The sequence below is a fragment of the Megalobrama amblycephala genome, linkage group LG3 (assembly GCF_018812025.1).
Source record: "Megalobrama amblycephala isolate DHTTF-2021 linkage group LG3, ASM1881202v1, whole genome shotgun sequence".
In the NCBI taxonomy this organism is placed as follows: domain Eukaryota; kingdom Metazoa; phylum Chordata; class Actinopteri; order Cypriniformes; family Xenocyprididae; genus Megalobrama; species Megalobrama amblycephala.
In genome coordinates this window covers 5,627,138-5,653,945 of record NC_063046.1, presented here as the reverse complement: position 1 = coordinate 5,653,945, position 26,808 = coordinate 5,627,138, and the positions used below count along the sequence as shown (strand labels likewise).

The 26,808-nt window shown below is 37.0% G+C and overlaps 2 protein-coding genes across 2 annotated transcripts in view; one reads left to right on the top strand and one right to left on the bottom strand.

Moving 5' to 3' along the window:
- LOC125264356 (C-type mannose receptor 2-like) overlaps positions 1–6,248 on the bottom strand; it is a 29,609-nt gene extending 23,361 nt beyond the window's left edge. The window contains exons 1-3 of the mRNA XM_048183610.1: positions 5,898–6,248; positions 5,696–5,734; positions 5,244–5,603 (exon numbers count right to left, since the gene is read on the bottom strand). Of these exons, the coding sequence (XP_048039567.1) occupies positions 5,244–5,603; positions 5,696–5,732 (397 nt within the window). The 5' untranslated portion in view covers positions 5,733–5,734; positions 5,898–6,248. The remainder of the gene's footprint in view (positions 1–5,243; positions 5,604–5,695; positions 5,735–5,897) is intronic.
- An 8,361-nt stretch (positions 6,249–14,609) lies between these two features.
- On the top strand, positions 14,610–25,591 carry LOC125264357 (macrophage mannose receptor 1-like). Its single transcript, XM_048183612.1, has 5 exons — positions 14,610–14,828; positions 15,000–15,038; positions 15,131–15,484; positions 23,585–23,926; positions 24,613–25,591. The coding sequence occupies exons 2-5, from the start codon at positions 15,002–15,004 to the stop codon at positions 24,963–24,965; spliced, it is 1,086 nt and encodes a 361-aa protein (XP_048039569.1). The 5' UTR covers positions 14,610–14,828; positions 15,000–15,001; the 3' UTR covers positions 24,966–25,591.
- The last annotated feature ends 1,217 nt before the right edge of the window (positions 25,592–26,808 follow it).

Here is a 26,808-nt window from a genome sequence, read left to right as displayed (position 1 = left end):
TATGTCCACTGTTTCAACCACCAATTACATTTGTTGGTTACCCATGCATTGGCAGCAGAGCAGGCCTTGGCGGAGTTTTCCATTATGTGTAACATGCTCTACAAATTCTGCCTACCATTGCCATTCTCTACAAGGGAGAGACATTGAAGCGAGAGAAGGACCAGTCCAGTGTTGGTCTAGTCATTTTGGCACGGTCTCCGTTATTCTGAGATCATTTGATGACCTAACCACACTGCTCCGAGAAATCAACAGCAGCCTATCCTATGGAGCAGATGTGCGAGTTGAAGCAGCAGGTTTACTACGGGCCATGTCTGAACCCAGCTTTAGGTTCATTGCAGAGATGGTGTACAAAATCTTATCATATCTCGACCCGCCTAATCTGATGCTACAGGCAGAAGACATGGATCTGTTAACAGGTGTGCAACTTGTAAATTCAGCATGTACGTGTATTGAAAATCTCCGTTCTGAGACGGAATTTGTGACACTCTTGAAGCGTTGCAAGGATGCAACAATAGAGCCTGTGCCAAATAAGAGAGGATGCACACTAAACACATCCTTCACTATGTATGCAGTTGAGGAAAGAATTATATATGAAGATCTCAGCAATGACACAGAGCTACGCAGGTTGTATTTCAGTTGTATCGATGCAGTTTGTGGGGAAATGAAGGAACGCTTTGGGGAACGCAATTGTGTGCTGATGGATGCACTCAGATCTCTGGACCCAGAGGATTCTACTTTCTTGGATGTGTCCAAAGTGAAACCTTTACTGGACCTTACTAATACACCCATTGTGGAATCTGAATACACATTGGCTCACCAATTACTAAGCGTGCAAATGAAGGACTCACTTCCAGCCGACGGGGTTAAATGGACAATGAAGTTCTACAACACTTTCAGAAACCTCTCAAAGCAATGCCAAGCGTGATCACGGCGCTCAAACATGCTTTGACCTTTGGTGCAAGCACAGCACTCTGTGAGAACTCTTTTTCCACATTAAAGAACGTGCTTACGGAGCATCGCCCTAGCATGCTTCATCAACGCAAGGCCAATTTAATTAAGTTGGCATTTGAAAAGGACCTAACCAAAAAGTTCCAGGGGGAGTGGAAGGACATTGTTTTAAGAAGATTCCACTCTGTCGCACAACGTCACCTACAACTCTACTAATGTGATGAGTTGGCTAAGCCTATTTTATTTTAAGCAGGTCCTTGTCTTGAAAAATGAAATAAAACATATGATATGGTTATATGCAATAGAAAATAGCACTTTGAGTAGACCCAGTTTTATATTATTTTTTATTATTATTTGTTTAAAACTTGTTGGAGTGCTGAGTTTCTTATATTTGACTATTTTATAAAGTCCCTGCCTTTTAAAAAACAAAATGTAACAAAGATATAGACTGTAACAATGAATACATAAATAAAATGTGTCAGGGCTTGACATTGTGACAATTGTGTTGTATATAATTGATTATGAAGCAATATTTTCATCAGAGTTCAATCCGCTTTGACATAGTTAAATATGTATATTTGTGATATTTTTTAAATATATGCTTCATCTTTAATTTTAAATTCTTAATTTTGATCAATAAATTAAATTAGAATAAGACACTATAGGCTGTTAACTAAACAAATTGAATAATTTACACTAAATTTACAGATTGCGAACTGAGATTGTTTTAAATATTTTTTTTGAAAATACAAATAAGAAATGTAGGAAAGAATGACACTTTTAAACAAACTAAACCACCAGTAGGTGGCGGCAGGTGATAAGCAGTCTTATTAAGTGAGTCATTGAGTCATTTATTTAAACCGCTGATTCATCAAGAATGAGGCACTTGTTTATGAATGGAAAGATAGATATCAGTGTCATACATAAATTAGGTGTTAACTCTTTAAAAATATTATTGTTTTAAAGGAGTAGTTCAATGACATTAGGGTGAGTAAATGTCATAATTTACTCACCCTAATGTCATTACAAACATGAATTACTTTCTTTCTGTGTAACATAAAAAAGAAAATAATTGGAGTCAAGGGTACCTTAACAAAATGGTTTGGTTGACAACATTCTTCAGAATATCTTCTTTTGTGTTTTACAGAAGAGAGAAAGACATACAGGTTTGGAACGACATTAGAGTCATTAAATGATGACAGGATTTAATAGCATTACATTTATTTGACAGCATGAAAATCAGTGCTTTACTGCCAAAGTGAATTTCTATGTGTATCTTTATGTTAAAAATGGAGCAGTTAATAGAGTTTGATTCTGAACTGAGACTGAAATATAAAGAAATATGTTCAGTGTTTAGTTCAAGACACGGTTTGACGTCAGTGAAAGACACCTGAACGGATAAGTTCAGTAAAGTTGGCAACATATTCACAGATTCAGATTTCCTGGATCAATAACTCATGAGCTAAACTTTGTTAAAACACTATAACATCTCTTTACAATCGTAGACAACGAGCTACAACCTAATTTTCCTCAAAACGAGTCTTCCTCGGCACTGTACAAAATACATTGATCTCTATGTGCAGGAGCTGAAGGGACCGTCTGCAAAGTGCAAAACCTGAAAAGTGTTACTATAAAAATAGTCAATAACTTGAATGTTAAACAACACTTTACTGTCACCAAATTCAGTTCACAGATCATTGCTTTCCTCACTTAGTTTGATAAAATGTGTTTTTTGATTATTTCTTCTAATAACAGTGTTGGAACCATTGTTGTTTAACTTGTATATTAATAATGTATGTGAGGTGTCAAAAATACTGAAAACCATTTTGTTTGCTGATGATACTAATTTAATCTGTTCTGGAGAAAATATGGAACAACTCTTGGATGCAGTGGAAAATGAATTACAAAAGCTGAAGAGCTGGTTTGATGCAAATAAACTAACACTGAATTTAAGTAAAACTAAATTTATAATTTTTGGTAATCGTGCCATAATTTTAAACAAAAAGCTTATGATAAATGATATTGAAATAGAAAGAGTAAAAGAATTTAAATTTTTGGGAGTAATAATTGATGAAAAATTATGTTGGAAGCCACATATACATTATAATAAGGCTAAAATATCCAAATCAATTGCTATATTGTATAAAATCAATTACCTATTAAATCAACAAACATTGTACATGTTGTATTGTTCCTTCATACTTCCATACATCACTTACTGTTTGGAGGTATGGGGAAACACTTACAAAACTAATACTGAAACAATATTTATCCTTCAAAAGAGAGCCTTAAGAATTGTAAATAAAACCACCTATAGAGCACCAACTACTCCACTGTTTATTAAATTAAAAGCACTAAAATTCAGAGATATTGTTATAGTATTAGTATTCAAGGGTTGTTTCAAATGAGAGAGAGCAAACATCACTTAAGAGGAACATTTGTATTTAAAAAGAAATTTATAAGAACAAATTCTAAATATCACTGCATCACAACCAAAGGAGTTACTGTATGGAACAGCTGCAGTGAAGAGATAAAATCATGTACAACAATGAGTAACTTTAAAAGATTATTTAAACTGAATATATTAAATGAATATGAAAAGGACTCGAGGTGATAGTAGTGTATACAGGTTCATTGGTTTATATGTTAAGTCTAGTATGGAGGTGTTATTACTTGATTTGTTATAGATAGATGGAAATGAAGAAGGGAAAAAAAAAGGGAATGTGTGTGTAGGCATGTATGTATGCATCTGTATCTATGTGAAAGCATGGGTTTATGTGAATATAAGGTAGGCAGATATATGGTGTATGTAAAGATGTATGTATAAGAGAAGCATCAAATTGTTTTGTATTTAACTAAAGGATAAAAATAGAGAAATGGGGTAGGACTTGAAAAGTTTGTTATGAACTTCTTCCTACTCCTTTTTGAACATGGGAATTTCTATAATAATTTTGGAAGATTGTGCTGAGAAGTATATGAGTTAAATTCAGCTGCTATTTTAATTTGATTTTATATATGTATACATGTCTGTATATATATATTTCTTATTTTATTTACATGTTCAAATAAATTATAAAAAAAAAAAAAAAAAAAAAAGATATTGATTTTATTGCATAATAAAAAATAAAAAAAATCAGGCAAATCATGCAAAATCACATTTTATCATACTGTCTGACCATCTGGAGAACAGTGATGTGTGAACTGAATTTGATGATAGTACAGTGTGTTACAGTGATGTTATTGATTTTTATTTAATTTATTTCATAAAAAAAATCTCATAAAATCTTACAAGTTATTGATTCAGGAAAGCTGAATCTGTGAATATGTTACCAACTTTGCTGAACTTATCTGGTTGTGTTTTTCACTGAGGTCAAAACCGTGTCTTGAACTAAACACTGAACATATTTCTTTATATTTCAGTCTCAGTTCAGAATCAAACTCTATTAACTGCTCCATTGTTAACGTACAGAGCTGTCTGAACCACTGCCCGAGGGAAATTAAACAGGAAGTGTTTGTCTGAACTCACAACAGGTTTTGTCAGAGAACGCAAAAGATCTGAAAAAAATTTTTGTCCTCCCATCCCAAATTTATTTCACCACCATGTCCCTTTAGGGGTTCTGTACAAATGAAATAAATGATCTAGGCAAAATAATTAGCCTACCTGGGGGGAAAAATGTGTTGTTTTAATTCTATTAAACCATTGCATATGCACCTGCATCACGTCATCAGAGCGTTTCATGAGGTTATACAGAGTTAGACAGACTTCAGTCACCGAGAGCCAAAAACAAACAGCAGCGCCTTTAACAGTTCCTCCTGAACCAAAACAATGAGCTCCTGCTGCGTTCACTCCATGAGTAACTATAATTATGAGATGGAAACCCGTGAGGCTCTACCTGGAGCGTTTCTATTTCAACACAATCCACACCAAAATAAATCTGCAGCAGTCAGGTGGAACAAGTAAAGCTCTGTAAGTTGTTTGTGTTCATTATTACTGTAATGTTCTGCTTTGAGCAATAACATTTCTAGCTGGGGTGATCTCACATTGTGACCACAGTATGAGCACACAGTGAGAGCGCTGTGAGGTTACACTTTTACATCACTGAGAGACAAACTGTTGACTGGGTATGATGTTGGTGGTGCTGACCCTTTGTGATCAAGATATTAAACATTAAGGCATCAGTTGAAGCGTGTTTTTCTAATCAGAAGTTGATTGTAATTTTAAATAGCTTGTAAATAGATTGTAATTAAATAGATTGAATTTTATATTTTAAATAATTTTAAATTGCTGAACTCACTGTTTTTGCAGATGAAAGTCTGGCTGTTGCTACATGACACATCATGCCATTGTCCATTCTTCATCACAGCACACTCCTCATCTCCACCATCTGGTTGTCCAGGTCCCCAGTTCAGATAGAGCGCAGGATCACCTGAAGACCACTGCCATTTATCAACACTCATCCTCTGCAGCCCAATCCAGACATACTCACGACCGGAATCATTCACACTCTTCTTCAGCTCGTTCAAGTCGTTCATGTTGTCAACGGTGGCCAGATCTGTGTATTTCTCTCTGCAGTATCTCTGAGCTTCAGTCCAGTTCTTCGTCACGTTTATAAAGTAATACTGACGCTGAACACATTCAGATACGGAGCAGAGAGCTGTGAAAGAGAGGGTTTGATTTAATGCTTTTCATAACAGAGTCAAACCTGATGAAACTATAAACCATAAATAAAACAACAAACACACTCACCAATGAGAAGAAGAATGAAATATAGAGTTTGCTCCATTTCTGAGGAAGAAACACATTGAAAAACTCAGATAATCCCATATTCATCTTGGAGTAAAACATGATCATGTCATTTAAAAAAATAGTAAATTCACAATCATTCAGACAATATTAACATCTCAAAGTCTAGTTGTGTTTGAAGAATGAACATGTGAGTTGTTCTTACTTTAGAGGTCGTGTGTTTCTGTCCTGAGTCTGATGTTTCTGTCTGCAGCTTTAAACAGTGTGATCATTATATCTGCTCTCATCCCTCATTCAGAACATCATTTCACATCATTTGTTTATTACTCAAAAACATCATATTCATTTCCTCTTTATTTGTGTATTTGTCCACGTCTGTCCCTTTATTTGCATGTTGACGTCTGTGTCAGTCAGTATTAGTCTATATTAATATGGACCTCAATCAAACAATTATTGGAACCTTTTATATTTTAACATTCACAAATAAACAGCTGCTTTAATGATATTGCTGGACTGAATAACTCGTGTTTCATCTCTCTCATCTTCATGTACGGGACTGTCCACCCACACTTGCTCTTTTCCATTTGTCTGCTTGACATTTTTTCTTGTATTTGGCTCAAGTGTGTGTAGAACGTTTGATCACCCAACGGGACACACAATGTTGTTAAAATGTACAAGGATGAAAATCAACAAAGACTTTTGCTTTTCCTGTTTTAACCCCCTACAGGAAGTGTGTACATCAGGGCTAACTGTATCTGTCACACCTTTAGTACGGTGGAGGAAGCTGTAATCTGCTGATTGGTCAGTTTGAATGTCTCACATTTGGGTTTCAGTCACATGATCAAGGGAGGAAAAAAAGAAGATTGTAACCGTTTTCTCTTTTTCTTGAGGTCTGTTCTTTGCCTCTCTTTTATCTATTTAAAGCGTAACCATATAACCAGATATTGTCATTAAACCCTTTCAGTTACAAATGATGTGTTAACATGTTTTGATTCAGTATTTACTTTGAAGTGTCACCTGTTGCTACCTCTCTCTAGTTATCTCTAGTGGTCAAGACTGCAAGTGTGGGTATTTGGACAGGCCTCATGTTTGTGTTTCTCTGTTTCGGGACACTTTCTGTTCTGTTTCTGTTTGAACTGAACAATGAGGGTTGAGTTCATTAGTGAAGTCAGGTGACTCTGGTTACTGAGAGCTTTAAGAGCTCTGTTTGAGGCTCCAGTCAAAGAGAAGGAAATGTGCGTTCACATTCAAAGGACGATCTACCAGTGGCAGCGATTCACAAAATCAGGGTATGACGTGATTCCTTCTGGCGATACAACAATGACATTCCCAAGTAATCATATTATATATAATATTTTAATATAAAAATGTGGACAAAAATCCACAATACTAAAAGAATGCAATCATAATGCACAGACTTAACATTACAAATCAATGCAAATTATGAAACAGTCCTATAAACCTACATTGTGTCCTAACTAAATGCCCTCTAAAGAACGAACAACTCACACATTCATTATTCAAACACAACTATTTTGAGATCTTAATATTGTCTGAATGATTGCGAATTGAATTACATTATCATGTTTTACTTCAAGATGAATATGGGATTATCTGAGTACATGTGAACTCTACATTAGCAGCACTGTGAAACTACAACAAGTCTTCCAGCAGCAACTTAATTTGAAGAATCGTCTAACTCATCATTCACACAAAAAGAAGCTTAAAACTACAGAATCAAGACACAAACAGACATCAAGTTTCAGCATATGAATCTCAACAATGCTGACAATAAAACAATGAACTCTGAACATCACAAAACAGGCTTCAAAAAGTCACAACAAAAACAACAGCAAAAATAAAAGCAAATGAAGAAAGAAGTAACACCAATCAGCTGCACAATTTATTCATGCTGCAATGCATGCTGGGACTTTTGTACTATGGTGGCACCCAGCATGCATTGCTGCATTCAAGTTTTTGTTGATTGTCTCCATTGTTAAGATTCATACGCTGATTCATAGTGTGTGTGTGTGTGTGTGTGTCTGTCTGAATGAAGCAGGATCTTGTTCATCTTTCCTTCAGTGATTCTGCTTCTTAACAGCACGCTCATCACTGATGTTCAATTATCACTTCATTACTTAATTAACTGTAACACTGCTTCAGTGTTAGTTGTTAGGAGACACAGAGTAGTGTTATTTAACACCAGGGATTTTTCCATGATAAGGAAATACAGTATGCACACAGACTCTCCATTCTCTAGCACATTCAAATGAAACATGTAAACGAGGAAGAAAATATAGTAATACACAAATGATGCACAGCAAAATCTCCAGTGTTAAAAATAACTCAGTGTTCATGTGTGTCCACACTACAGGGTGTTAAAATAACACTGAAACAGAGTTGAAGTTAAAGGATTAGTCCACTTTCAAATTAAAATTTCCTGATAATTTACTCACCCCCATGTCATCCAAGATGTTCATGTCTTTCTTTCTTCAGTCGAAAAGAAATGAAGGTTTTTGATGAAAACATTCCAGGATTTTTCTCCATATAGTGGACTTCAATGGACTCCAAACGGTTGAAGGTCAAAATGTCAGTTTCAGTGCAGCTTCACAAGGCTTTAAACAATACCAGATGAGGAATAAGGGGCTTATCTAGAGAAACGATTGGAAAAATACAACTGTATATGCTTTATAAACACAAATGATCGCCTTGCAAGTGGTTCATAATTTTTCATATTAATATTACTTCACTAATATAGTCCACTTGAAGGAGTGAATGAAATGAGTGAGTGAATTCGGACACTGAGTGCGCCGGAAGGAACGTTGCTCCAGTAGTAATTAATATTTATGTTGAACTCTGCCATGGAAACTAGCAGATACAAACCTTAATTAAACGATTTAATGATCAATTTAAAAAGGAATTTATACTATGTTGGACGGTTTGGAAATGAATGGATGATTGATTCAGCTGCAGACGCCATCTCCTTGCGAGACGCAGGAATTCATTCGGCGCGCAACTCTCACTGTGCATTATGGGTATTCTCAAGCCATTGAATGTGCATCGGCTGTACACTCATTATTGCGGTGCATTGTGGGATTGAATGAGTGCACTCAACATCATCCACTATGGTTTCGGACACCACTACAAATGGCTGTCCCCTCAAATAGTGCCCTATTTAAGGGTATAGGGAGCGATTTCGGACACAGCCGTGGTGTTACAAGTAATGCGTGTGCGATGTATCTGGTTGTCATGGCAACGTCACGTGCTTGCTGCTCTCTGTGCAGATCTGTAGGTTGGACCGGCCAAGTAGGCCTTGTGGGAAAAAAAAAAAAAAAAAAAAAATCCAATTAATTTTGTGTTGGTTGTGGTTCAATGAGAGATAAAGACACATAATTCTCATTTCACAGTAAAACTCAAACGTCCTTCACTCTTTTACCTTTGTTTTCAACAACAACATATATCTCTTCAGAGAAAACCAATCAAAGAAAGCATATGCCTGCTAGTGGTCTTTAGCCAATATAAAACACAAAAGTGAAAAAAAAAAGAAAAAAAAAACCACTACATGAGATATTGCTTAACATCTCGAACAGCTTCAACTAAAAACATACACAAATTTAACAAATTATTCTGATAGGAGTGTTTTCCAACATAATGATGGAAACATTAAATTATTAAACTAAATTGTATGTAGACGCATACATTCTCTGTAAAACTGCTTTGAAACGATATGTATTGTGAAAAGTGCTATACAAATAACTGTGAATTGAATTGAATTGAATTAATGTTATAGACCCTGCAAAATACAAACAGTTTGTATGTGTCACAGTATGTTTCCAAAGAGTACTCACAAAGATTAAATAAGACAACTGACTTTAATCCAAATAACTCAAGGAGATTCAGCGAAACAGACTTGCAAAACATCGTTCAGACAGGACAAAGAACTTAGGAAACATGGGACTATAAATACTAAACCAAACAAGTTCTAACGAGCTAATTAACAAGGGACAGGTGAATGAGATGAAATAAAGAAACACATGGGAAAATTGGGTCAACTGAAAATGAGCAAACAGAACGTAACCCTGACAGTATGGAACTTAACATTTAGTTTGGCTGCATTAAAAGTAATTATAATGTAACTTTACTCGCAGCTGATTGGTCCAGTTTGGATTTGTGATCTCTAACCCAGAAAAAAATTTGATCTGAAGCAGGTTAGCCACATAATGTAAGTTACCATGGCGATGAACACAAAAACAATCCACCTTCTGGATCCCGGAAAAACAGAGTTTGCTCAATAATTCTCGAACTTAGCAGGTAAGGCAGGGACACACCAAACTGACGCCAAAGAATTAACACTGACGAAAGCCGACTGTGTTGTCGCCTCGCGTTGGGACAAAACACTGTGCTTGGACACACAGACAGGACTACAGCCCGACTGTCAACTAACACACGTCTTCTGCACCTGTGTGTAAGGTGATGTCTATTTCTGCAGATATATTGGTCTATATTCATCATTCAAAAAGGGAAACTGACACTGTAGGCTGGAGATTGTAACTAGATCTACTGCAGGCAAGTCTTGGAGAACCCATGTGCAGTTCATTTAAATCCAAAACGTGAACAGAAATTCAATAAACATAGACTAACTTGGCATGGCCAGGACCCACAATGGTTACACTGACAATACTTGACAAAGACACATGGCAAACATGAGGGCTTAAATACACACTACTAATGACTAGACAACACACACCTGTGAACATAATTGAGACAATTAACCAATGACAACCTAACATGACAAGGGGAGCACATGGCAGGATCACATGACTAGAACATGATGAACAAGGGAAGCACATGGCAAACAGGAACATGACACATGACAATGACTATAAATATGAAACTATAAACATAAAAAAAAAAAAAAAAAAAAAAACACCATTCATGACACGGATAAACAAACTATAAACAAAGCAGCGCGTGCTTCCCGTTTTGAATATCAGTCATTCTGATCACTTTCTATATTCCACTCAGCTCATGTTATTATTAAAATATTCACCAGGAACACTCAGGTAAGATGACATAAAATTAGAACAGCCTCTCAAGACAGTTGCCAATCTCCCAGATGGATTTCAGGCTGTGGAGGGGCTGTGCACTATGGGTTTTACACGACTTTGAGACATTAAAAGAGCTGTTTGCCAAATACTGCGAACCACAAGAAAAACTGACATACCTGAGACAATTGTTGTTCATAGAGCACAAGGACCAAACAGAGTCTTTTGATGCTTACAGTATGTGACAGACTTAAAGAATAAAGCAAAGGATTGTGAATTTGGAGAACTTAAGGAGTCACTTATAAGTAGGGCTGGGCGATATATATCGCATGCGATTCTCACGCGCATTTCGTCAGTAAAGCCGGTTCCCTGATTACCGCTAAATCGCCATCACCTGCTTTCAAATGGAGCGCCTTTTAATAGACAGAGCCGTAGTTCATGGACAAGCCACGCAAAATCGCATTCAGTATCGAAGTCGATTCATCCCACCTTTTGTCAATGCAGAAATTGTGGATTTGCAGAAATCTGAAGTCGAACTAACAGCCAAAGTTACTGAACAAGCAACAATTATATCAGTCGGAAAACACAATCATGGAAGCAGAGGTGGAGGTGGTGTCTCCGACTTTATAGAGTCTAGAAACAGAAAGAGAAAATATCAAGGTCAAGGTGATGGAGATATGCAGGGTTACCTGAGCTTGGAGATGAGTGAGGTGGTGGATGAAGCTCACAGATTGTGCAGGCCGGTGTCGGGTCGGGCGAGGGCCATTATCATCATTTTTGTGCTGCGTTGGGTGAGAAACTTCATCTGCAAAGTGCAAAAAAAATAGCGATTACTTCAAAGAAGTCAAATTACGGTTTGGAGAAGACCAGACAAGAGAAGAAAAAGTGTCCTGTGCACTGCTCTGGCCTCGTGTACAAAAAGCACACAACATAGAGAAAAAGGCTTTCTTCATCGTCTCTAAAGTATATATTGGCAAATGTTCCCATTCTACATCAGAACGACGAATCATTATTGGTCGGCTCCTGCGTCAGCATCACACGAATACATCATGCTGCTCATGTGATCAGCCTCAGCCTATACTGAGCCAGCGTTCAGACGTAACCTGGAAGTGCTGAACGTAAACAGCGCATGAGAATGACACAGAAGAGAAGAGAGAGTTGAATAAAGTCATTAAAGTCGATGTCTTTAGTACCGTTCTGGACCTTGAAAATGTTGATTATATTGCTGTCTATGGACGAGTCATATACCTCTCGAATTTCATCAAAAATATCTTAATTTGTGTTCTGAAGATGAACGAAGATCTTATGGGTGTGGAACGACCCGTAGTTTGGGTGAACTAACACTTTAAAACTAATAAAGAGAGCTGAACTGTGGAGATGCTTACTGTATGATTCATGGCAACAAAGAAAGATGCTTACACTTGATTTAAAAAAAAAAATATAGGATGAGTATTTTTCTTTTTCTTTTCTCACATACATATATTAATACTTATACTTGCAGGCCTGCCTTAATTAATTAATTAATGGGAACGCACTGCTGCAGCTGTGGTTCGTCTGAATGCATGAGATGATGGGAGAGAGATATTTCACCACTGCTTATTTGAATTATTATGATATTGTCACAGTTAAATATAATGAGAAATAATCTAGGTTAACTTGTTGATAACTACATGAATAAACATTACACAGTTTAGCCAGACTTATTTTACCTGGCTATGGTCTTGTCTCAGTTTGAGATACATCACCTGCCATTTTCTTACAAACAAACAAACAGCTGGGGATGTAAACAGGAAATCATCCGTAGGATAAAGCGTCTCATTTAACAACTCTCGCTTCAACCTCCGTGGACTTCGAGGAGCAGCTCTGAATTGAGACACAGTTATAGAGTAACTTTCCTGTTGTTGAAATAAAACTAACAGATGAATAAGACTGGATGAAATATGACTAGAACAATAACACTCACTGTTTATCCTTCTGTTTCACATCAGAGATGTAAATATTGTCCAGACTGAATGTCTAAATGTGGACATAAGCAAATGAGTGATGAGGATGTGTTTACATGCAAATGTGTTCATGTTTTAGAAATGAAACAGTAAACAGCAAGAGTATGAAATGAAACAAAAGAAACATTTTCACAAAGAGACAAATTCTTAAAAGAAATAAAGTAACAATATTTTATTGTTCCAGCCAATCACAATCAAGTATTTAGAGGAAATAAGACAGAAACAGCGGCAGAAGATGATGTTATTATTTCAGTGGGATAATGAGAGTCCAACAACCTTTACTAACATTATAAATGAACTTCAGGGGAATGAAAGCACGATATGAGCACTTTAATGTCTTTATCTCGTCTCTGTTGTGAATGTCTGCTGTGGTCTCCTTCTCACCACTAGGGCTCTCGGCTCTCAGAAGAGGGAAAAGAAGAAATATAAGGGCAAAAAAAAAGTTTTTCTCTCTTTCTATATGCAAATAAGAGGACAGAGGTGGACAAACACAAGTTCACATCCTTTATTATCATATGCACAGTTTCCTGTACAATGGAATTCTTCATTTGCCTTTCCACCATGAATAACGTTAATATATATTTATATTACACATATAGTTGGCAACGCAGTCTAATGTGAACATTGTGTAGAGCATGGGGCTAAAGACACATCCATGTTTGGTACCAGTATTCATCACAATGCTGTTAGATGTGATATTTCTAATTCTGAAGCTCTAGAGTTCAGTCCAAGTTGAACAGTTTATCAGTGAATTTGTGGGGAATAACTGTATTAAAAGCAGAACTGTAGTCGATGAAAGGCATCCTAGTGTAAGTGTCTTTGAGAGGATTATGAGAAACTGTCTGAGGTAGATCTGTTCAGGCCGTAGACATACTGTAAGAGATCCAGAGTTTCAGGTATGTTGCTCTGAATGTGGGTCAAGGACACAGTGTAGGTTTATTGGGCTGTTTCATATTTTGCATTGATTTGTAATGTTAAGTCTGTGCATTATGATTGCATTATTTTAGTATGGTTTATTTTTGTCCACATTTTGTTTAGATATAATATGATTACTTGGAAATGTCGTTGTTGTATGTCCTGAAGGAATGATGCCATAAACCCTCGGTTTTTGTGAAACGCTGCCACTGGCAGACTGTCTGTTGAATTACAGATGAAATTAAACAAAATAAGAATTTTCTCAATAAGACTAATTCTAAAAAAAATATAACAATGGTTTAATGATCACATCCCAGCCAATCACAATCAAGTATTCAGACAGAGAAAATAAGATGAAACAGCAGTAGAAGAAGATGAGTCCAACAACACTTACTAACATTATAAATGGACGTCAGGGGAATAAATGCAGCATATGAGCACTTTAATGCAGACTGGACAGAGTCTTTATCTTGTCTCTGATGTGAATGTGGGGAGTCTCAGCTCTCAGGAGAGGAAAATTAATAAGTCTATACATGAGCTAAATAGTTTCTACTTTTTTTCCCAAAAAAACCAAAAGCAAAAGGGATTGTCTTTCCTTCCTCTTCTTTTTGCCATTTTTATTGCCTCAAACCTTGAAGCCCAAACTCTCTCAATAGTCAAACTCAGTCCACACATTTCTTTCTCTTTGACTGGATCCTCAAACAGTAAAGCTCTCAGTAACCAGTGTCACCTGTCTTATATCATATTATATTTTGCAGTATATTCCCATATAGTTTTATTCTGTAAGGGATGGTCAAGCGCAAGTGTGGGTGGACAGTCCCGTACATGAAGATGAGAGAGATGAAACACGAGTTATTCAGTTCAGCAATATCATTAAAGCAGCTGTTTATTTGTGAATGTTAAAATATAAAATGTTCATATAATTTTTGATTGAGGTTCATATTAATATAGACTAATACTGACTGACACAGATGTCAACATGCAAATAAAGGGACAGAGGTGGACAAATACACAAATATAGAGGAAATGAATATGATATGGGGGTTTTTGAGAAATAAACAAATGATGTGAAATGATGTTCTGAATGAGGGATGAGAGCAGATATAATGATCACACTGTTTAAAGCTGCAGACAGAAACATCAGACTCAGGACAGAAACACACGACCTCTAAAGTAAGAACAACTCACATGTTCATTCTTCAAACACAACTAGACTTTGAGATGTTAATATTGTCTGAATGATTGTGAATTTTGATTTTCTGCTATTTTTTAAATGACATGATCATGTTTTACTCCAAGATGAATATGGGATTATCTGAGTTTTTCAATGTGTTTCTTCCTCAGAAATGGAGCAAACTCTATATTTCATTCTTCTTCTCATTGGTGAGTGTGTTTGTTGTTTTATTTATGGTTTATAGTTTCATCAGGTTTGACTCTGTTATGAAAAGCATTAAATCAAACCCTCTCTTTCACAGCTCTCTGCTCCGTATCTGAATGTGTTCAGCGTCAGTATCACTTTATACGTGAGGCGAAGAGCTGGACTGAAGCTCAGAGATACTGCAGAGAGAAATACACAGATCTGGCCACCGTTGACAACATGAACGACATGAACGAGGTGAAGAGTGTGAGTGATAAACCTAATGATTATGTCTGGATTGGGCTGAAGAAGACGAGTGTTGATAAATGGCAGTGGTCTTCAGGTGATCCTGCGCTCTATCTGAACTGGTCTACTGGACAACCAAATAAGGGACGCGAGTGTGCTGTGATGAAGAATGGACAATGGCATGATGTGTCATGTAGCAACAGCCAGACTTTCATCTGCAACGACAGTGAGTTCAACTATTTTAAAATTACAACCATTAATTTATAGATGCACCATATACCAAATATAACGGCTCCAGAACATTTACTTCTGATTAGAAAAACACACTTCAGCTGATGCCTTAATGTTTAATATCTTCATCACAAAGGGTCAGCAGCACCAACATCATACCCAGTCAACAGTTTGTCTCTCAGTGATGTAAAAGTGTAACCTCACAGCGCTCTCACTGTGTGCTCATACTGTGGTCACAATGTGAGATCACCCCAGCTAGAAATGTTATTGCTCAAAGCACAGAACATTACAGTAATAATGAACACAAACAACTTACAGAGCTTTACTTGTTCCACCTGACTGCTGCAGATTTATTTTGGTGTGGATTGTGTTGAAATAGAAACGCTCCAGGTAGAGCCTCACGGGTTTCCATCTCATAATTATAGTTACTCATGGAGTGAACGCAGCAGGAGCGAATTGTTTTGGTTCAGGAGGAACTGTTAAAGGCGCTGCTGTTTGTTTTTGGCTCTCGGTGACTTAAGTATGTCTAACTCTGTATAACCTTATGAAACGCTCTGATGATGTGATGCAGGCGCATATGCAATGATTTATCAGAATTAAAACAAGACAGGCTGATTATGCTGCCTAAATAATTTATTTCATTTGTACGGAGCCCGTAAAGGGACATGGTGGTGGAAAACATTTGCGTTCTCTGACAAAACCTGTTGTGAGTTCAGACAAACACTTCCTGTTTAATTTCCCTCAGGCAGTGGTTCAGACAGCTCTGTGTCTATGTGTGCACATGCCTGGTGTTCAACAGCTGTACAACATTTTTGTAGAAACACTTTCAGGTTTTGCACTTTGCAGACGGTCCCTTCAGCTCCTGCACATAGAGATCAATGTATTTTGTACAGTGTGGAGGAAGACTCGTTTTGAGGGAAATTAGGTTGTAGCTTGTTCATTCTCTACGATTGAAAAGAGATGTTATTGTGTTTTAACAAAGTGTAGCTCCCGAGTTATTGATCCAGGAAATCTGAATCTGTGAATATGTTGCCAACTTTACTGAACTTATCCGTTCAGGTTTCTTTCACTGACGTCAAACCGTGTCTTGAACTAAACACTGAACATATTTCTTTATATTTCAGTCTCAGTTCAGAATCAAACTCTATTAACTGCTCCATTTTTAACGTACAGAGCTGTCTGAACCACTGCCTGAGGGAAATTAAACAGGAAGTGTTTGTCTGAACTCACAACAGGTTTTGTCAGAGAACGCAAAAGATTAGAAAAATGTTTTTTCCTCCCATCCCAATTTTTTCCACCACCATGTCCCTTTATGGGCTCTGTACATCTAAAGTGAGAAAATATATAAATCCAGTTTTGTAGAAAAACGTTTAAATGATTTAAATATGTCAATTTGTTTAGGCTATGTGTAAAATAATAATAATAATAAAAGTGTAAATAGAACAATACAAAAACTTTATATACACTTGATCAACTGTTTGCAGATGTTCTCTAGACCAGTTAGATTTTAAGCCAGATTACAAAACTACCACAAACCCCTTATCTGTTCCAATAATAATAATTAAGCTAAATGAATTAATTGACTCACTGTATTCCACACGAGTAAAACAGATCAGAGATGTATTATTACACTCATCATCAATATTCCTCTTTTCAGATATCTGAAAAATGCAGCAAATGAATCTGAACTCTTTTATCTTCAATCGTGGAGGTCTGAGCAATCGGGATCTTTTTTTATCTGGTGCACATGATGTTCAGACCCCAGACAATATATGATTTAAATAATGTTTTAAACACATGCAGCGTACTACTTTAAACACTTTATTATTAATATTAGTATTATTTACCTCTATATTTGAGGAGCTCTTTTCCAAAACGCTATAAATCATGAAAATTACATTTTTATTTATTTTTTTTTTTTTTTTTTTACCTAGACCCATACATTTTGTTAATATTTAATTTATCCTGTTAAAATGGTCTATTTGCTCAGTCTGAACATGTTAAACAATGATTGATTAATGAAATGAAATTATTAAATTAAACAACAATATTGTTGATTATAAGTTCAAAGTTTTTTTTTTTTTTTTTTTTAAAACGGTACAAATCCATCCTTCTTAAAAAAAACAAAAAACAAGAGAACATGGAACATATGACATCAGGGACTCATACTATGAATTAATATAAATCAAATAAATGCAAATGCATAAAATAAATAACAGCCAAATAAAATAAATAGTAAACTAAATAGTAAAATAAAATATTTTTAATTTCATGTTTCAATATTGTCCACCACATAAAACAAGTAATTTAAAAATAACACATACAAATACCACTAATTAAATAAAAATACAATAATGTTAATGTTACATTCAAATCATTTAGTAACACATTTAGGCTAATAGTCATTCAGTGCCGAACCTGTAAAAAGTAATGATAGTAATGAAAACAATATTCAATAGGCAAGTTATTTAGTAATACATTCAAAGTCTTTTTTTAGTAAAGTGTCAAACCTGTAACATGTAGGACAATTTGTCCACTGCATATGCATGAAAAAAAAACTAATAATGATAACGATATTCAATAGGCAAGTCATTCAGTAATACATTGGCATTCAGTAAAGTGTCACATAAACAGTAGGACCATTGTCCGCTATACATAAAACAAATCACATAGTGTGTGATGTGCTTTGAGTGTGTGTGTGTGTGTGTGTGTGTGTGTGTGTGTGAGAGTGTGTGTGTGTGTGTGAGTGTGTGTGAGTGTGTGTGTGTGTGTGTGTGTGTGTGAGTGTGTGTGAGTGTGTGAGAGAGAGAGAGAGAGTGTGTGTGTGAGAGCATGGATCACTCTGCATCTTCATCACTATAACCTGTGTGGCGGGGAGCGGTACAGGTTAACAGAATAGAAATAAACCCCAAAGTTTGTTATTAGGTCACACAGTTTCGATTATCTTACAGAGAAATGTAGGCAGGAAACGTGGGCATCATATAAAAGCACAAAATTTATTCACAACTTGAATTCAAGATAGAAAAATCACTTAAAATGGCCTCAATGATACGGTGCTATTCCTGGCAGCTCTCTCTCCACTGACAACTCAAAAATAAATGGATATACACAAACAAATTACATAAAAGACAAAAACTGCACACAAAAATCACAAACTCAAATTATAACAAATTACAAAAACAAACTTAACAACAAAAAGAAAACAATATCCTCACTGTTAAAAGGGTCCTGTGACAAGCAACTAATTATACAAATAACAAAAAGAAACAACCATAAGAAAAACGTTAAACAAAACCAATTTACACAACTCCCAAATAAACAAAACAAAATATATACCAAATTACAGGGCTAAGGTTACCCAGTGATCACCAGTGCTAGTTATCCAAAAGCACACTTCCACACACCCCACCGTGAACTCAGATCACACACTCATACACTTCAAAAGTGTCACACGGCAAACGCTGAAGCAGCAGCACCACACAAGATCTTTCACCCGTGGGACCCCAGCTCCTGAAAGAAAAATCAAAAACAAAATAAATAAATCTCATAAACAGAAATAAATGAAAATCAGTCAAAGGGAGTCACAATTCCACCGTAAAACGATGGGTAACAGTCACCACAGTACAGCACAATTAACAATATACAAATATTCAAAAGAAAAAGATAAACAAAAAAGAAAAAGCTTGGTTCAAACCACGAGGAAAACAGGACTCGTAAGGAGTGGCCACGTCGTCCTTAGGCCAGCTCCAATAACTGAACGATCCTCCACCCCAAAGTAAACCAGTAAAGGTAAACTAGAACAATCACAGAAACCAGACAGCAGCAGCAGCAGTTCTCTTAAATAGTTGTAATCTGATAGTGTTTGTGCGGCGCACAGCAGAAAAACGACCGAGCTGCAATAATAATCGCCCAGGACGAAAGAGAGAATCCAAATGCGGATAGATGAGTTTTACAATCAGTTCACCGCTCAGGATATGCAGTCTTCAAATCCCGCTGTTAAACTGAAAGGAGGGCAGTAATCAAATCCACAACAGCATCTGACGGAGACACATACACACCGATGAGAAAGACGGGCTGAAACCACCGTAACAGAAAGATGGGAGGATCCGGACGTGACGCATCCCAGGCTGAAACTAACCAGCCCTGAAATAGTGAATACTCGCTGCTGATTGGTGATCACGAGTGTCAATCACCACCCTTACCTCATTCATACGGTCACACCTGCATTGTCAGTCACCTGATACTGTACATCCTCATAAAAAGCCCTCACCACATCAGACACACCTATTGCTCTTAATAATCCCAGCTCATTGCTCTTCTTTGTGGCCTTCACAGAGGTCAGTTTTGGAAGTAACTCCGGTTTCAGGTCAGCCCACTGCTTGCCCCACTTTAATACACTATGGAAACAATACTCCCCATTGTAAGCAGTCTTTAAACCAACCTTATTGGCACTCATGTCAAGCATGCGTGCTTCACAGATTTTAAAGCTCTTCTGAGCCTTACACTCCTTTGTGGCTGACCTATAATCAAACGCCTCCCAGTCTGTGCCATAAATGTGAACGTGGCCGAATTGCTGGAGGATGGCATGCTATTCCTATGGTAGCAGAATTGTGTCAATTTTCCTGATCTTCTGCTCAATTCTGCCAAAGACTCGGTCTGCTGGGAGAAAACTGTCTGTGGCCCCTTACTGGAAAGGTATGCTCTATGCCAAGGCTGGGAAAAAACTGACGAAGTTCCATGAGCATGGACGCCATGTTCATGTTTTTGTTTTGCCCAAAACAAGAGTCGCTGAACAGCCGAAGCCCCCTGGATCTGCTGAGTTTGTCCTGAAGTCGAACCTTGAGGCAGTCACTCAGTGCAGAAGCAATCATATTGCTGTCTTTGCTATTCTCATTCTCCTGCCACAAGTAGAGATGGACATCATCTTTTTTCTGGTGACTGTTCTCACCATGGTGCACAGCAACTCCAAACAGGTACAGATACATCTGCTGTGAGTAATAGGCCTGTCCTATTGGGGTTTTGGAAGGACCATGTTTTGCATCATATCAAAACAGAGGGTCACATGACCTTCAGCAAACCTGCCTAACAGGTCATAAAACATACGCGCTCTGGGACGATGCAAGATGAATGATGCAGATTTCATCCTCTTCTCTGTCTCAGTTAGGTTTGGATCTGTAATCCTGATCTTGTACTTGGCACAACCAGAGCATGCATCTGTAACTGGATGACCGAAGCCAAGATTGAAATCCTTGGAGAACACAGAGTAATAGAGGGAGTAGCTGGTCTGAGGATGGTCTTGAGCCTCAAAGAGCTCATGCATCTTGTGCACATTCAAGTCTGGTGCTCCTCTCCACCCATAATGGCTGGCCCTGGAGGTAAAAGACTGGATGTGCTCAACAATGAGTTTGCTTCTCCTGTTGTGCTCCTCACTGTGCCGTGCACCACCTCTTCTCTCTGGACGAGCCTCAGCAGTCTCAGCATAATATTTAGCCACCCGGGACACACGGTCTTTGCTGATGCTTGTGAAAGTAAATTGTTTAGATTGAGATAAAAAGATTTAAACACAACTAACTTGCTATTACAAACTCTATAAAACAGATCATTAAAATTGTAATACCCAAAAACATTGTTTTATTTGATTACTTTGGAATTAAAATATTGCTAATTATTCTACATTAAGTGAATTTATGCTTAATGTTAGTGTCTGTACTTCCCTTTGAAAGAAAAAATTATGTTAAAAGTATCACATTCTCACTAATATGTGATGATAATGAATTTCTCTGAATTGCAATGAATTCAGTTCCACTTCCTGTAATTCCAATTCAAATTCAATTCAACATCCTGTAGGGTGAAGACAATTCAAATTCATCCATTGAACTGAATTAAATTCTGAAATTCTGAATTTTGCACAGCCCTGGCAGGGGTCAGGAACCTCTTTTGCATCAGTAGGCTAGTATTATTATCAGTACTTTCCATGTCACGTTAGCATCCTTTTTTACAGCAAAAAAAATCTTTATCGCAAGGGAGAAACCTACAAAACAGTATTAAACTAGGCAATTTTGAAATGAAAACTGTACTCACCAAACACTTTAAGGAAGATCACCTTGGAAACGGCACCTTCTCCGGGAGACTGCTGCACAAAAGACTGTACTTGACTGATATGTTCCAGTCTTTTCATTTGTTTACGTCCAGGACATTCAGACGCTGCCTTTTCACTTGCGTTATGTCCAGGAGATGAAGTATGTCCCTGTCCTGGTCAACCTTGTTTGGTCTTTCATAAAACTTGTTGAAATTCATCATCAGGTTGTCCGGTGACAGCTTCTCGGCCTGACAGAAACCGGTCGCACCAGCCTTGTGTGACATCCCACAATGGGTATTAACGTGCCACTTGAGTGATGAACCTTCTTTTTTTGTAGTTTTTGTGGTTTTCTTTGTCCAGTCAGCATTTTCTACCCCCAGATGTAGGTCTCTCTGTCTCTTCCAGGCCATCAAAAGTGTTATTACAGTTTAAAGCACTCATTTTGAGCACAAACAAACATCCCTCGCTTCAGAGCACTGCCATGTTAGATTGCATTGAACCGAATTCTGATTGGTCGAGAGGACATTTAAGCTAAAGGTGCGTTCACGCGGCCTCGTAATTCCTGTAGTTACAAGATTCTAGCTTGTAAAAAGTGTTCATGTCCGCGTAGAGCTCGTAATTACAGCTTGTAAGCTGGGAGTTTTCTGAAAGCTCCCAGATGTACCACGTGGCCACTGTACCACCTGACCACTGTAGATTGATTTATTAGGCGTTGATAGTGGTGCCATGGAAACGCATAATTCCCAGTCCAAGGACCAAAAGGACGTGAACAGCTCCGAATATAACGTCACGTGTTGTCATTTCAAGATTCCGGTAAGTACGAGGTGACGTGAATGCAGCTTAAAAACAGGTTCGACGCTTATAGCGGTTAAATTCAGCTAGCTGACATTTCTCATTTTCATTCAAGGAGATATGGAAAATGAATGGCATATACTTCAGTTTAGTGGACGATTTCTGTCCTCTAATGGAAAACAAAGACGTTTAAATGAAAAAGACACACTGAAATGAGCACTATAACCAGTAGATGGCAGCAGATGACACTCGTTTGCTCATTTGCCACTTCCTAATGTAGTTCTTTTCACATTTTGCTTTTGGATTTATTATAAAATATCTATAATAACAAATTATTCATTCTAATAACTAAATAAAGCATTAAATACTTTGAAATATTTTTAGATTTAATTAAAAACAGTAAACAGACAGATTTTGAAACATTGATTTAAAAATGATGTGAAAAAAGAGCTCTTTAAAAATGATCTTTAAAGCTGCTGAAGCACTCAGACACAGACTTGTTCTCTTCTTCTCCTCTGTGTTGCTGTAGGTCTATTAATCTTCATTTACTCTACAGCACTTAATGCACCGCTCCATTCTGACAAATGCTCTATTCTGTCTGTCTGTTGCTACAGTTATCACTGTCAATCACAGGACCGATTGTACCGCAGGCCTTTTGTCCTCCTCCTTTTACTAATCAGGATCAGGAAAAACTTAATCTGCTGTGCCTGTGGGCGTTAGACACTTACGTCCAAAGAACTGCCCTGTGGTGAAAAACTGAACAGCTGTTTGTTTGTTATGGGTCTCCTAAAAAAGGGGGCCCTGCGTCTAAGCAGAGAATGAGCAAGTGGGTGGTCGAGGCCATCTCTCTTACCAGAGTTACATAAGTAACGCGAGATGTTTATACTCATACAACATTTTGTGGAAAGTAATGTTACTTTGAGTATATTATTTTTTAAACTAACACTCATTCTGTTCACCTGTAGGTGTCGCTATTATCAAAATTATTATGCTACTTTATAAATGAATCATCATGATGTTCACAAATGTTTCTTCATGTTGAATCTTTAAAATAATCCTGAAGATATTGAGAAGATTCAATATATCATCAGCTGTAGAAACAGTCTTTGAATGACACGTGTTTCTGATGTTTCCACTGCTGCTCCTGTTCACATCAAACCATAAAGCAGTATGAGAATAAAGAATAACTTTTTTTATGTTAATTTTTTATTGTTTTTCTTAAAGCGAACACAGGACTCGTCTTTGTCAATCAGATGAAGAATTGGAGAGACGCTCAGAGTTACTGCAGACAGAATCACATTGATCTGGTCAGTGTGAGGAACCAGAATGAGAATCAACAGCTTCAGCAGTTCATCAATGATAATCACATATCTGATGATGTCTGGATCGGTCTGTTCAGAGTCTCATGGCAGTGGTCAGATCAGAGTGACTCCTTATTCAGATACTGGAGGTCTGGTGAACCTAATAATGCTGGAGATGACAACTGTGCAGCGATCACTAGTGACGCTCAGAGAGAATGGGATGACAGCACTTGTGACAAGCATTTTCCTTTTGTGTGTCATAAAGGTGAGCAGATCCTCTCAAACACACACAATCCATCCATCACCTCCAGATATCTTAAAGGGTTAGTTCACCCCAAAATGAAATTTCTGTCATTAAGTACTCACGCTCATGTCGTTCCAAACCCGTAAGACTTTCATTCATCTTCAGAACATAAATGAAGATATTTTTGATGACAAAATGCTCAAAGATCAAAAAAATGAAAGATCCGCACACGAGAATGAAGTCAAAAAAGTTCCAATGAATTTATTATCCAGAGGCCACAAAAAGTGCAAGACAAGACTGTACACTCTGCACTTGCACTTTTTTGGCCTCTGGATAATAAATTTGATTGATTCTCTTCAGAAAATTTGGACTAAACTGCTTGATTCATATGGATTAATTTTCCGATCTCTTTATGGAGTTTTTGAAGTGTCAATTAAGTTACAAAAGCAGTCAATGGAAGGAAATCTGACAGCATTGTGTCATCAAAAATATCTTAATTTGTGTTCTGAAGATGAATTAAAGTCTTACGAGTTTGGGATGACACGAGGATGAGTAATTAATGACAGAAATTTAATTTTGGGGTGAACTAACCCTTTAAAGTTCACACTACATGTCTGACATGACAAATTCCTCCACAGTGTTTGTTCTGCATGTTGTTTTTGATCAGTCTCTCTCTAGTTTCTGCTTGTGGTTTGTTTTGTGTCCAGAAAAGCTGATTCTGATCAAAGAGAAGCTGACGTGGTCTGAAGCTCTGAGATACTGCAGACAGAATCATGTGGATCTGGTCTCGGTTCATTCAGAAGAGATTCAGCGTGACGTGATGAATGTGGTTAAATGGCCGTCTACTGGGGCGGTGTGGTTGGGTTTACGTCACTCCTGCACTGTGGGCCTCTGGTTCTGGGTGAGCGGACAGACCGTGTGCTATCAGAACTGGGCGACTGATGATTCAGAGAACTGTGATTCTGCAGTGAGATCTGGAGCAGTTCAGTCTGGAGGAGATCAGCGCTGGATCAGCCGTCCTGAGACTGACAGACTCAACTTCATCTGCAGCAGAAATTAAGAGTGAAGGATTCGTTTGTGCTGTTCTTTCACGACTGGCACATCTTTTTTAATTGGCAAACACTTTTTGTTCTGTTTTCTTCAGATAATGTGCTTATATCAGTACAATGAAATTAATTTAAGAGTATAAAATACTAATGTTCACTATATATGTTTTAAAGACCCCATGAAATCAAAATGAGTTTTCATCTGTGGCTTTTAGAAACATTTGGAAATTGCAGTCATTCTCTTCTGGAAAAATGGCTCAATATTTTTAACACAGACTGTTCAATCAAACACACTTACAGTCAACTAGACATTAGAAGATCATGATTCAAGGATTTGGCATAAATCATATTGACTATTTAAAAGAAAATCAAAGTAAAGCACAATCACATCAGTTGATTTCATGGGATCTTGGGATTCTGGTGGTTTGGATACTTCTACTCCTGTTTCTAGTCATATCTTTAATTACTTGTTTAATTACATAATCTAGTCAATTACTTGTTTAAAATGATTGTGAGCATCTATATGTCTTAGTGAAATGAAATATGGTTTATTCTTAAAGAAAAACTCAAAGATGAGTATAAAGTTTCTTATAACCTGTAATTCAGCAACACCAACTCAAATAAACTTCTTTACAATCAGCATTCTTGTGTTGTGATGTTTATAAAACACAAATATACATACAATTTTAATAATAGAAAATAATATATGACTATATAGCTGAACTGAGAGAATGCCAGTTTCCTCAAATACAATGAATCACACTATAGAAGAAATCAATTATGACTTGTCGGAGACAGAGATGACTCTTAAAGGGTTAGTTCACCCAAAAATGAAAATTCTGTCATTTATTACTCACCCTCATGTCGTTTCACACCCGTAAGACCTTCGTCAATCTTCAGAACACAAATTAAGATATTTTAGTTGAAATCCGATGGCTCGGTGAGGTCTGCATAGCCAGCAATGACATTTCCTCTCTCAAGATCCATTAATGTACTAAAAACATATTTAAATCGGTTCATGTGAGTACAGTGGTTCAATATTAATATTATAAAGCGACGGGAATATTTTTGGTGCACCAAAAAAACAAAATAACGACTTATATAGTGATGGCCGATTTCAAAACACTGCTTCAGGAAGCTTCGGAGAGTTATGAATCAGCGTATCGAATCATGATTCATATGATTCATGATTGACATATGTTTTTAGTACATTAATGGATCTTGATAGAGGAAATGTCATTGTTACACAATCCTACATTATACAATATTATATATTAACTGTTCCGTAGATGATTGAAGGTCTTACGGGTGTGGAACGGCATGAGGGGGAGTAATTAATGACAGAATTTTCATTTTTGGGTGAACTAACCCTTTAACACACTCGTATGAATCAGTGACTCTTAAATTGACTCAGTGGTAATCAAATAGCTCTTTAACTGACTCGTTTATATTCAAATGACTCTTAAACTGACTCGTTTGTAATCAAATAACTCTTAAATTGACTCGTGTCCCTCCAGCAGAGTTGTTAATAATCAGTTCACTTGCTACAAAGGTCAATTATCTACTCCACTTTCGTTTAAATGAGTCAAAACAGATATTAAACACATAAAATAATACAAGAGAACCCCAAACTCAGTCTCTGAAACACTGAATGGCCATGAACCGTTGGTGCACTTCAACAGATCTCAGTCAGACTGAACTCACAAATCCTCCGTATATACTAGGGGTGCAATGGTTCAAATTGCTCACGGTTCGGTTTGTATCACGGTTTTAGGGTCACGGTTTCGGTATGTGCCATGTTCAGGGAAAATAGGACTACTGTCAAAAAAAATAAAAAAAATAAAATAAGAACAAATA